General features: G+C 42.3%; 1 protein-coding gene across 2 annotated transcripts in view; it reads right to left on the reverse strand.

Annotated features, from left to right (window-relative positions):
* Positions 1–12,127, reverse strand: part of RALGPS2 (Ral GEF with PH domain and SH3 binding motif 2) — a 133,146-nt gene that overhangs the window by 57,877 nt on the left and 63,142 nt on the right. For both annotated transcript variants that reach the window (XM_077332475.1, XM_077332476.1), the window contains exon 8: positions 7,830–7,956. In XM_077332475.1, coding sequence (XP_077188590.1) covers positions 7,830–7,956 — 127 coding nt within the window. The remainder of the gene's footprint in view (positions 1–7,829; positions 7,957–12,127) is intronic.

Here is a 12,127-nt window from a genome sequence, read left to right on the forward strand (position 1 = left end):
TTAGCCCCGCATTACAGATTGGGGTGAGGTAGAAGCAGAACTGATCGGGGTATGGAAGGATTCTATAAGTGGTATAAATTAGGTTTGGACGCTTGGGCGCCCGATGCGGCCATTCTCTCCCACCTCAGCCAGCGCTGCGCTGGGAGGGGGAGGGGAGGCGCAGGTACCAGCGGGCGCACACACGCAGGCCTTGCCTGCATGTGTGCACCCGCTGGCGCATTGATGCCTGCGCCTCCCCCCCCCACGGTGCTGGCTGCAGCGGGAGTGAACGGCTGCTTTGGGCGCCGAAGTGTCCAACCCTAGTATAAATCATGGTGCTTGTGGGTGCCATGGCACCCAGCTTCTTTTCTAGTGCTTACCACCATGTGACTTGATTTTTGCCTGGCTCTGCCTCTTGTGGCTGTGCTCACCATACCAGAATTCCAAAGGTGCCAAAGGTCTGAAAAGGTTGGGGACTGGTGGTTACGGATGTGTCTGCGCGCATGCACACACACACACACACACACACACACACTCAGGTTATTTGGGGTAGAATTGACCCAAACCAACTGGATAAATCAAATGTTATTTACAATCATTCAGGCCAAAGTGCAAATACACAATGAAAATATTGACTGAATACAAAAATAAATATTTGAGTACAATATGGCTGTTTAAATCAAAAATATAAAACATGTCACAATTAAAACCCATTATCGAAAAAGCATTGCCTAAATTACAAGTCAGTATGTTATCAATTAAAGAGGAAACTTTCTGTTACATAAATACCATGCAGTTTAATAGCAGCTGCACCAAATTTCGCAGTGCATAAAGTTATTTGATGGTTTTCATCAATGAGAAGTTTAACTATATTCCTCAACAAAGGGAAACTTTGATATGGGTCTAAAATTAGCTGGTTTAAGTTCGTTCTTCTCATTATAGATGGAATAGTGTAGCAAAATGTGTTTTCTTGTTTCTAGCTGGCCGCAAGGACAAGGATAGAATCTCTATCAGTCCAGGGATTCATGTTCAGCAAGATTTTTCATCTCCAAGGCATATAACGGGATCTACATCCAGAGCTTGCCAAACAGTTGTACCTTCTTAGAGAAGTCTTTCCGCAAGATCAGCTTGGACTAACAAACAACTAATCCATGTAGAGGCTGCTCAGCTGCTAGGTTTAAATGGTCCGAACCCTGTGACACATGTCTGCATTTACAGCAGGAACATCAGATCTGCTCTGCAAGCATTTAAACCAGGACCTATGGAGCAACCTGGAGGTTTTCTTGCTCTGCTGGTGCTTGTCTGGCTCTTCTGTTGGCATAGGAGAAGCCTAGCAATACCAACCCCAAGCTAGAGCTGAGTTGCAGAGTTAAGACATGGAAAAAGCATCTACATAACTCCATTGAATGGCCTTATCTGATGTAAGCTTTAGATAAATCTAATGGTGACACGTTCAAACTGTGGGCCTCAGCAGTATACTTAGGATCTCACGCATATTTAATAGGAGGCTCTCTGAATGTTCCAAACTGGGTAAAGGAACACATAAGCTGCTCTTTATCACCATTCCTTTTCGCACTCTTGATAGAGCCTACTGCAACACAGGAAAATTCAGGTATTGTAGGGGTTAAAATCTCTTTATTTTGAGGCTAAAACCTTGCTATAGGCAGGTGACAACCTTAATTCGTCCACAACACCAGCTTCTAAAAGCTTGGGCAGACCTATCAGGTTGTAAGGTTAAACCAGAATAATTTGAATAAGCCCTCAAAGTATCCCCTGTGGATAAAAAACATATATCAACTTGATGAGAGGAAAATACTACAACATTTCTGGGAATATGGATAACTGGGGATTTACAGCAAATAGTGAAGATCAAGAAGAAAAGCTATCATTGGCTAGACATTTTTTTCTTAAAGTTATAGGCACTGCTTTATATTACTTGAGGGGGGGGTGGGTTAACGTGTGTGTGTGTGTGTGTGTGTGTGTGTGTGTGTGTGTGTTTAGAGTTCAGATTTTTCTACAAACCTGGAGCTTTTCTCAGGTTTGTTGAAAGATGCCTTGTCTGTTTATGTCTTTAATCTCTGCATTTAAGTACCTACAGATGGGGCCATATAGAGAATTAGGTATATAGATTATCAAGCAGTTTTATTGACAGCACTATAAGGGTGGAGATGCAAAAAATAAGATTAGACAAGGACAACAAAACATGCTACAACTAAATCCTTTGATATAGTACAAGAGAAGAGACTGATTAAGGAAAATCGATAAGGCTCTTTCAGTTGCACCCTATTTGCAGTACAGTATAAACTGAATTTGTAAAACATAGTGAGATTAATCTATATACTATTATTTATATACTATTATCTGTAGATAGCTAAGTCTGCAGATCGAGGCCACACAGATGGCAGATGGTTGGGCTGGACTCATGAAGAAGTTTCATGCGCGCTCACTTTTTATAGTACTAGTTATAAGCTGCAGATTTAAGGGTAGTACTCTGGACATATAAAAGATAACAGTGAATGAGGAAATGATTTTTGATTTAATCATATCTACACATTGGAACAAGACAGCCTCGCTCTTACTACAGCATGGTCTATGAAATTTTGCCATATTGTACTGCAGAATAAATATCAGATCTCAAACTGACAACTTTATTTAAGACATGTAAGTATTGCTATAGCAATTTTCAAGATCATATACAATCCTGTTAATTTTTCAATGTTCTAGGTTATCATAGATTACACAGAATTACACATTATCATAGATTACACAGAATCACAAAAGCATAAAGAGCTAGAAGAGACCATGAAGGGTCACACTGTCCAGCCCTCCACTTTCTCATAGGCTTTAAAATCATACACTCCTAATAGGCGCTCATCCAATCTCCTCCTAAAAACTTCCAATGAAGGAGACTCCACCACCCTCTGAGGCTGCATATTCTTTGAACAGTCCATACTGTCAGAAAATGCTTCCTAATATTTAAGTGGAACTTCTTTTCCTGCAATTTGAAGCCACTGTTCCTAATAATCTCTAAAGGATTAACCATATCAAAATATTTGCTATCTTTAATCAAAACCAAAAATATGCAAAGAAAATCATATCCCTAGAAGTGTGATATTTACTTAACAAAGCTGTCAGTCTTCAACACTAATTGGTCAATGGACCACAGCAGTAATTTGCTTTCTCCCAACAATGAGACTAGGACTACAAGATCTCATAGAAGGCAAATTGTCTGCAAGGCAAATAATTAGACCCTATTGCGTTTGGTTCTTTGGGCTGTCAACCTGCAACTGAAAAATGGCTCCTACTCATTTACTTCCTCCATATGAAGGAAATGTTTGCCAGGGCTGCCTTCTACCTCCACAGCTCTGTCACAGACAGCAAAATACTAGGCTAGAGAGTAGTCTGGGGATCACAGCCTGTTGATCTTAAGCAGCCTTTCTCAACTTTCTTACTATTGAGAAACCCCTGAAATATTCTTCAGGCTTCAAAACCCCCCAGTACAGATGGTACAGAATATGGTTGGGAACCATAGCTGTGTACATGCTCACCCGGGGATCCTCCCCTTTCCACCCCATCCAGGCCCATCATTGGCCATTTTGGAGGGGGGGGGGCATATCGACATGACAATATATTTATTAAACATTTATCATGGTCATGCCACCCAATAAATGTTTAACAAATTTTTAAAATATATTAAAATTAATTAACTCCCACCCATTCAGGAAACCCTTCCGGGGCTAGATGGGAAGGGGAGGGGCCCCGGGTTGAGAAAGCCTGGTCTAAAGTTTTGAAAGCTGAATGGTTAGAGGTTACTGAAAAGGCCAATATGAATCTGAATTGTATATTTTAGTTGGGATCCTTTCCTATTGTTAAACCTTATATTTAGCAGTGAGTAGGAGTAAAGAATCTCAAGCAGCCAGCGAGATACAGATCTCCCCATTATATTATTTATTTATTTACTAGATTTAAAGCCCATTTCACCTTAAAATGAAATGGGCACTAGCAGGCATATCGGGACCCCCCCCCCCCAACCCGCAAAGGCTCCTGCGGGGTTGTCTGTGTTGGGCGGGGAGGCATGCAGAAGACGGGGATGGATCGGGCTGCTGGGGCAGCGTAGTGGGGGCAAACTCACCGTGTGAAGGCTCCTCGGAAGTGTTGGTCGGCGGCGGCAGCTTGAAGGAGAGGAGTGGATCGTGCAGCGGTTTTTCTTTTTGAGCCAGCAGCGTGGGGCCATTTTGTCGTCGGGCGGCGGCCTGACGCGGCGAGAGGTGCTTTGCGCCTCTCGACGCATCAGGCCGCCGGAGAGGGAGCCCCCGGCAGCCGCGCTCCGCACGACTGCCAGGGGCTCCCTTGGCGGCAGACTGACGTAGCGGGAGGCGCTTCGCGTCTCTCGCTGCATGAGGCCGCCAGCCGAAGGAAGTCTGTGGCGGTGGGGGTGGCGAAGTGCGCAGCGAGGGTCGGCCGAAGGTAGGGAGTTAGCAGGCTTCTCCCGGCCGCTGGAGCAGCCTTCCCGCGTCTGCGACGCGGCGCGGCCGCTCCAGCGGCCGGGAGAAGTCAGAGTTGGGCCGGTCTGTGGGTGGAAAGGAGCAGGGCCGCCGCATCTTCGACGCGGCGGCCCTGCTCCTCTCCCCGCATCGAAGTGGAGGCAATGGAGGCCAAGGAGGAAATGGGGAGGCGCGCTTTGCGCGGATTGACACTTGGAGGAGCGAATCAGGAGCCGCTTCACAGCTCCTGATTCGCTCCTCCGAGTTTTTATCCCGGACACAGCCCGCCTGAACTCCTCCCCACCACAGCTTAGCGCTTTATTTAGTCCGTGGCGCCACCCGCGGTGCCACGGGCGGTGTACAGATTTCATTTCTTCTATTTTTATAACACCATCCCATATGGCTCTGAGCGGTTTACATGGAATGTTATGAGATACATTAAACATCAAAGGTATAAACAACAGTTATTACATCACACAACATGAACAGTTTCAACAAGGATTCAACAATTACTGTAACTGGTCCACCACCAACCGGCTAATGATCCCTGGCCCTAGAGAAGCCGACCTAGCCTCGACCAGGTCCGGAGCATTCTCTGTCCTGGCCCCCACCTGGTGGAATGAGGAGATCAGGGCTCTGACGGAGCAAAAACAGTTCTGCAGGGCCTGCAAAAAGGAGCTCTTCCGCCAAGCATTTGGTTGAGACTAGGTGTAACCAACACAACATCTGCAGGACACCTACTCCCTGTCTCCCAGAAATCCATCAATGTGTTCTGCTCCTGGACCAGTTGCACTGTTACCATTGTTATAATTATCAGTTAATGGTATTAATGTTATAGTTATCTATATGTTCTGGATTGTTTCTTGTATTGTTTTCTACGTTTTATGTAGACCGCCCTGAGCCACCAGGGAGGGCGGGATATAAATAAAATAAATCCTTACCACGGGTTCTCTAATATTTAGGAAAGGGCCATCTGGGCAGCACTGTCTGGGACTGGAACCCGCAGTCCAGCCTGGACTTCCGCTGCTCCAACGGGCCAATCTGGATGCGGCCGGCTAAGGGGTCTCTGGACAGCGAGGACAGGTCTGCGGCTCATGCCCTTCCTCAATGGTGAGCCCGGCTCCCATGGGGCGGCCTGGCTGCTGCTGTATGCCTGGACATGTGCCTCCCCACCAGTGAGCCGCTCGACTGGCCTTGGGCCCAGAGGCTTCCTGGCCACTGTCAATGCGCCGCTGATCCCGTTGCCTGCCCAACCTCTGAGGCCACAGCCTGCGTGGCCGCGCCTTCCCCTCCAGCTGCCCAAGTACGTTGCCTCCCTCCCCATGCTCGCTTTCGCGCTCGGGGGCCGCTAACGCCTGTTGCAATTTTGTATGCAATGGGCTTTTTGGCTAGTAAATAAATAAGTAAGACAGAGATCTGTTCTCCTGGAGAAACTTAGTGCTCTGAAGGATGGGCATTATGCTTAGCTGAGATCCCTCTGCTCCCCAGACTTCACCTCCCAAATCTCCTGGTATTTCCTAACCCAGAATTGGCAACCCTAACACTAAAGTGCAATTGTATAATCTCATACTACAATGTCTATCAGTATGAAACATTTTGACAAAAATAACTGTCAGAAACTGAATAATTATTAATTACTGCACACATTTTTTAATACTTCACAAACACACAAAGGGACAGCATTTTACTGTCTTAGGAAATGCTTTACTGAAGTAGCAATGGACCTTAATTATGCCCTATTCAACCTAACACTCATTTTGCCATTCCTCCCCCCCCCCCCCCACACACATACCTTTCAACTGGGAATTTCTCAGATCATCAAACAAATGGCTGGATTCTAAAAGGGCAGGGTTCCCCCCGCCTTTCATTGTCTCTCCTACAGAGTTCCATAAACATGCTCACAAGAAGACCGTTTATGCACTGGAGGTTTCATGCAGGACTGCAGAATGGAGTTTTAGTCATGGCAGGTTGCCCCACCTCTTCCTGCTCCCACATGGGGGAGTATTTGGCCCAATGCACCTCATCCGCCCCTGATCTGTGTTCCTGCACGGGACGTGGGGCAGTGAAGTTCCCAGTGCATAAATGGTCGAAGTCATTAATTAAGAGAAATGTTCCTCCTTTCTACCATGAAATACTTGGAGCCCTGCAAAATGCAAGCTACGTTGGAGGAATAGGGCTAGTGTTGATCATAGCTACTTGCTGGTTAATGAAGCTATTCCAGGTAAATTCTGCAAAATCCTTCAAAAACCTCATCCTCCAGTACCAATCCGTTAGACAAGAAAGGCAGCCTCACATTAAAAAAGGAAACATCCATGCAAATCCCCTGTCTATACAGAAATGAGCCCCTCCCTGGATCCTAGCCAATGAATGGAAAACAGATTCATAGTTCAAAGTATTATGCATGTAAGACATCCAAAGTTGTATCTTTGATATTAAAAAGATTCTTTTAACACTACCAAAAAAGAAAGGCATGTAAAGACTATGTCACAGCACTGGAATTTTTCCCTTGTAGCTTTTCTTCCACAGGGCAGCCAATTACTTTAGTATGAACTTCTTCAGTGTTTAAGAAGAAAACAGAAAAGATAGGAAAGTAATTCATTGTGAGGGAAGGCTGTCATGTTCTAAGTCACTGTTCTACAGATTTTGAATCCAGTAACAAAATTATTACTATAATAGCTTTTCAATTATTTTCAGATAAGTAATCAATCAATAGCAAATGTATTCAGATGAGTTGCCAAATTATAGTTCAAGCATCCTAGACCTCAAGGAACTTTTAACCCTAGTTATTTGCATCTGGGAACAAGTACACTCGCAAGTATAAACAGAAAATGTTCTTGTGAACTTGAAACCACACCAGCAGATGCAAGAAGTGAAATTTCAGATTGCGTTATCATTAGTCACAAAACACTGTTTGAGTTCAGTGGCATCTTTGAAGACCCAACAACGTTTTATTTACGGTATAGGCTTATGTGTGCAAGCACACTTCTTTAGATACAGATGCCAAACCAGACTCCCTTTTTGTTTTGCTGCAACAGGCTGACATGATTTCCCCACAAGAATTTGTACCCACAGGTGGGGAGCTAACTTTTTAGGTAAACCAGCCTATTTGGGCACATGGCTAAACTCTTAACATGAACTGCCATCCACAACGCACTAATTTAAATCAGTACGAAAATCGGTCCAATCTGAAAAAGGCACAGTAGGTTCTGTGAGAAAAACTCTAAAGCTGTATAAACAGAATGAAATGTTCTCCAAAAAAAGTCTCTGAATTCTTGAGAATATATGGACGTTCATCCCCTTAAGCATGAACCAGTTGAGAATTTAGAAGAGGATGGCCAATTAAAAGCATTAATTTGTTTGTCTTACCTAAATAAGGAATGCAAGGAGTCATCTTCAAGCTGCTAATATAGTCTCTAAGCCGCTTATAGTTGTCTTCTTTACTCATTACGTACTCCAACTTTTCAAAGGTAGTTTTGTCCTTCCGGCTCAGTAACTTTTAGGGAAATAAGAACCAAAACACTGTTACTGTGAACAAGTTTGCTACTCTTTTGTTGCCCTCAAGTATGTCCACAATTATTGGTAGTGTACAAGGAAAAACAGGTGATTAAAACATGAAAATCTGGAAATGAGATTTTGAGAAGATTAGCAAAATGGTTCTTATTCAGAGGAACACTGCCTCTGAACTTGGAGGTTCCATTTTTCTGTCACTTAATAGTCATTATTAGAATTAGACTAATTCATGGATGATTAAAACTTATTTAATTGTAGTGGTCACATTTGCAGTAGTTATGCAAACTGTGAAACTGTATTTCTGTTTTTGGAACCTTCTGTCAAGTCAGTTTCATTGGTTATTCCTAAGTGCTGTTATGACAGCTTTCATTCAACTTTCCCCACCCCATTTCACAGTTTCATTCATCTCATATTATGACCTCCTGTCAGTTATACATTCTTAAAATAAAATACTTGTACCTTCCTGATAAGAAAAGTATTTATTTTTCTTTTATTATACCTCTTCCAGTGCTATAACATTCTTGTTAAAATGGGAAGATCAAATAATTCCAAGTGTGGTCGTATCATCAACTTAGATATGGCTACAACTATACTGATGGGTTTATTTTCAGACCTTTTCCTAGTAATTCCCAATATCTTTACCTTTCTGAAGCCTTCACACGTTAAGCTGACATCTCTCTAGTTAGGATGATGGGTTTGTACTTCCCTCGGGATGCCCTGTAGCTACAGGATTGCCTTTTGCCTTATGTCCTCCACAAATAAGTAAAACTGACCTCAACCAGGGCCAGGATTTTGTTGGCTCTGACCCCGACTGGGTGGAATGCTCTTCCTGATGAGATGAGAGGCCCTCCTGGACTTTAAACAGTTCCAGACAGCCTGTAAGAAGAGCTGTTCCACCAGGCCTATAGTTGAGGCCACGAAATAAGATCAAATAGATGCTGGCCTCCCTACCTGAGAATCCATCCATGTAAAGGAAAAAAAAACATTCAACACTGTCTAACCCTCAGAAACAACTTTAAAGGAAGGAGAAGCAGCTTTTTAAAAACATTTTAAAAACCTAAACTTATTATATATGATGTACTTATGTAGATTTGTATGTATTGTTTATCTGCCCTGAGCTATCCAGAGAAGGGTGGGTTATAAAATAATGATTATTGTTTTTAAAAACTGGTATTCCATTACATTACATTCTAAATACTTTAATTTGCTAATTTTTGTTTAAAGATAGCTGTTTCACATCTGCACTTTTTAAAATCTCAGGGGGGGGGGGAGATTGCACTAAGCCTCAATGATTAATTTAAAATTGTCAATTAAACATAAAACATTATGCTTTTTCAACTGGACTGCTCACTGCATCCTCTCCCTAAAACAGGCATGTAGCATCCTCCAACTTACGTAAATAATTCATTTAATATTTCAAATCTGTCATCCTCAGTGCTGCTTTTACCCCTTTACCCTACAAGCTTGTTTCCTGCTTTTAATGCATTTCAAGAAATAGTATTTATTTATTTTGTATTTGTATCCCGTCACTCCTACACAGAGCCTCTTGTGGCGCAGAGTGGTAAGGCAGCCGTCTGAAAGCTTTGCCCATAAGGCTGGGAGTTCAATCCCAGCAGCCGGCTCAAGGTTGACTCAGCCTTCCATCCTTCCGAGGTCGGTAAAATGAGTACCCAGCTTGCTGGGGGGTAAACGGTCATGACTGGGGAAGGCACTGGCAAACCACCCCGTATTGAGTCTGCCATGAAAACGCTAGAGGGCGTCACCCCAAGGGTCAGGCATGACTCGGTGCTTGCACAGGGGATACCTTTACCTTTACCTTTACCTTACTCCTACACAAGTGGCTCAGTGGCGGGTAACATTCATGTCCCCTATAAAACACAATAAAACAGTTGAAACCACCTATTAAAAGATACCAGGTGGCAACAAATCCTCCCCTCCTTACAATGCCTGGGGGGAAACCCAGGGGTTGGCAGATAGATAGGCTGATTCTGGGAGGGGCATAGAACTTCCTTGCTCTGGCCTCAACCAAATACCTGACAGAAGAGCTCTGTTTTACAAGCCCTGCGGCCTCTAATCTATCTATGCCTTAATCTATTTCATCCTCAAACTCTCTTTAGTTTTGCTTTGTATTAAGTTAGTCAAAATTTGTACTCTGTTAAAATTTTTATCTTTGGTAGATGCTTAATTGTTTTAAAGAAAGTATTCCTTTTGACTATTGTGACTGTGCTCTTTAGCCATACTAGCCTCTTCTTAAGCAATGTTGTATATGTGCCTTTATCCTCCATGGTACAAGTTACATGAGTTTCAACTCTAGCAGAACAAAATAGTCTCCATGTTTCCTGAAGGGATTACACTTTCTGACTCTTTCCCCTCCGCCACCTCCAACTGGCTGCGGATCCCTGGCCCCAAAGAAGCACGGCGGACCTCAACAAGGGCCAGAGCCTTTTCGGTCCTGGCCCCCATTTGGTAGAATGAGCTCACTGAAGAGATCAGAGCCCTGCCCAAACTTCCACAGTGCCGCAGGGCCTGCAAAAGGGAGCTCTTCCACCCGGCATTTGCTTGAGGCTGACTGACTGAGAACATCTGCTGGGCCCCCTCAGACGCCCTTCCATGACTGAACAAATTTGATCTCCCCAGTGTTGTTATTTATGTGGTGTTATAAATTGTTACTTGATTGTTATGATGTATTGAAACTGTATGTTACAGATTAAATTATTATAATGTTCCATATAAAAATTTCATAATGTTCCATGTAAACCGCCCAGAGCTGTAAAGAATGGGCGGTATACAAATTCAAATAAATAAATAAATAAATAAATAGATAGATAGATAAATAAATAAATAAATAAATAAATAATTTCTCAGAAAATGATAGTATTATAAAACTATAGAAATATTGCATGCATATGGGCTTCAAAAGATCATGGCTTTGTGCACTCAGACTGAGTAGGATTCATGTATCACACATAACGTTATTAAAAGCCTGTTGCAGTTCTCACCCAAAACGAGAAACAAATCATGCTTATGATAGAATGCCAAATTAGAGAACGCTTGAACGAGCTTCAACAGAAGCAGCACTGAATGCCCTACCAGAATTTTTATTTAGTTTGAAGACCAAGAAAGAAAGGCATGAAGAAAAAAACATTTAGAAAATGTTTCCTGAGAAAGTAGAACCTTTGTTCTTTCAAAACAAGCATTCAGGCCTATATAAAGCTGAACAGTTGTCTAAGGATTTATTTCAAGGAACTCTGTAGGGATTTACGTATATTTATATAAGCAGAAACACCACCCTAATATGAAATCAAATAAAACCAGCCTCTATAAATCACCCCTCCTCCTTTAAATAAAAATAAAACAAGGTAAGGCTGTGAGTGAATTATTGCTGATGACTCTAAACTGGAGAGATAAATCTCTTCTTATACTTTTCTACACTGTTTTAAATTGCATAGTTCTTAATCATTCCACAAGTGTATTGAATAATAACATCTGAGGATGATTTTAAAAAGAATTAAAAATACAAGACCTCTATTGCTGGCCAGAGATAAGCTAAAAAAAATAAAATCCAGATTTTGGGTTTTTTTGTGTATGTAATTATTTTCATAATCTTTATTTTTATATCTCACTCTTCCCAAAAAGACTCTGTGCAGGTCACAACATAGTAAAACAGACAATTAATCATAACATTGATTTTTAAAAACCTCTTAAAATGTCAATGGAGGTGATTGGTTATGATCAATACTTTATAAGTAGGGGATTTATATATATGTCTCTGTGTATAAATAAAAAAACACACATACATCAGAAGTGCTACATTACTCGAAAGGCAGGGTTCAAACCAGGCACTGCCTCCTGCTAAACTCCAAGCCAGGTTGAAAAAATTCATTGACTATGATGAGGTTCCAGCATGCTCCAAAGAATAGGGCGATAGGTGATGCAAAGAATGTTTTTGTTAGGAAATTATTTTTTTTTCATAGTTCTGGCAGCAGAAGGACACTATTTTGAATTTAGGAGGATGCTTTCCTGTACTTCTTTTCCTCATGTTTAGTTTTTTTTTTTTAATTCCCAGCCACCTTGTAGTGTCTTCTGCTAACATCATTCAAAAGAAGGACTTATTTCTTTGGCAGAAGAGTGCCAGGATGATCCTTATAGCCAAC

The sequence above is a fragment of the Paroedura picta genome, chromosome 4 (assembly GCF_049243985.1).
Source record: "Paroedura picta isolate Pp20150507F chromosome 4, Ppicta_v3.0, whole genome shotgun sequence".
Classification (NCBI taxonomy): Eukaryota; Metazoa; Chordata; class Lepidosauria; order Squamata; family Gekkonidae; genus Paroedura; species Paroedura picta.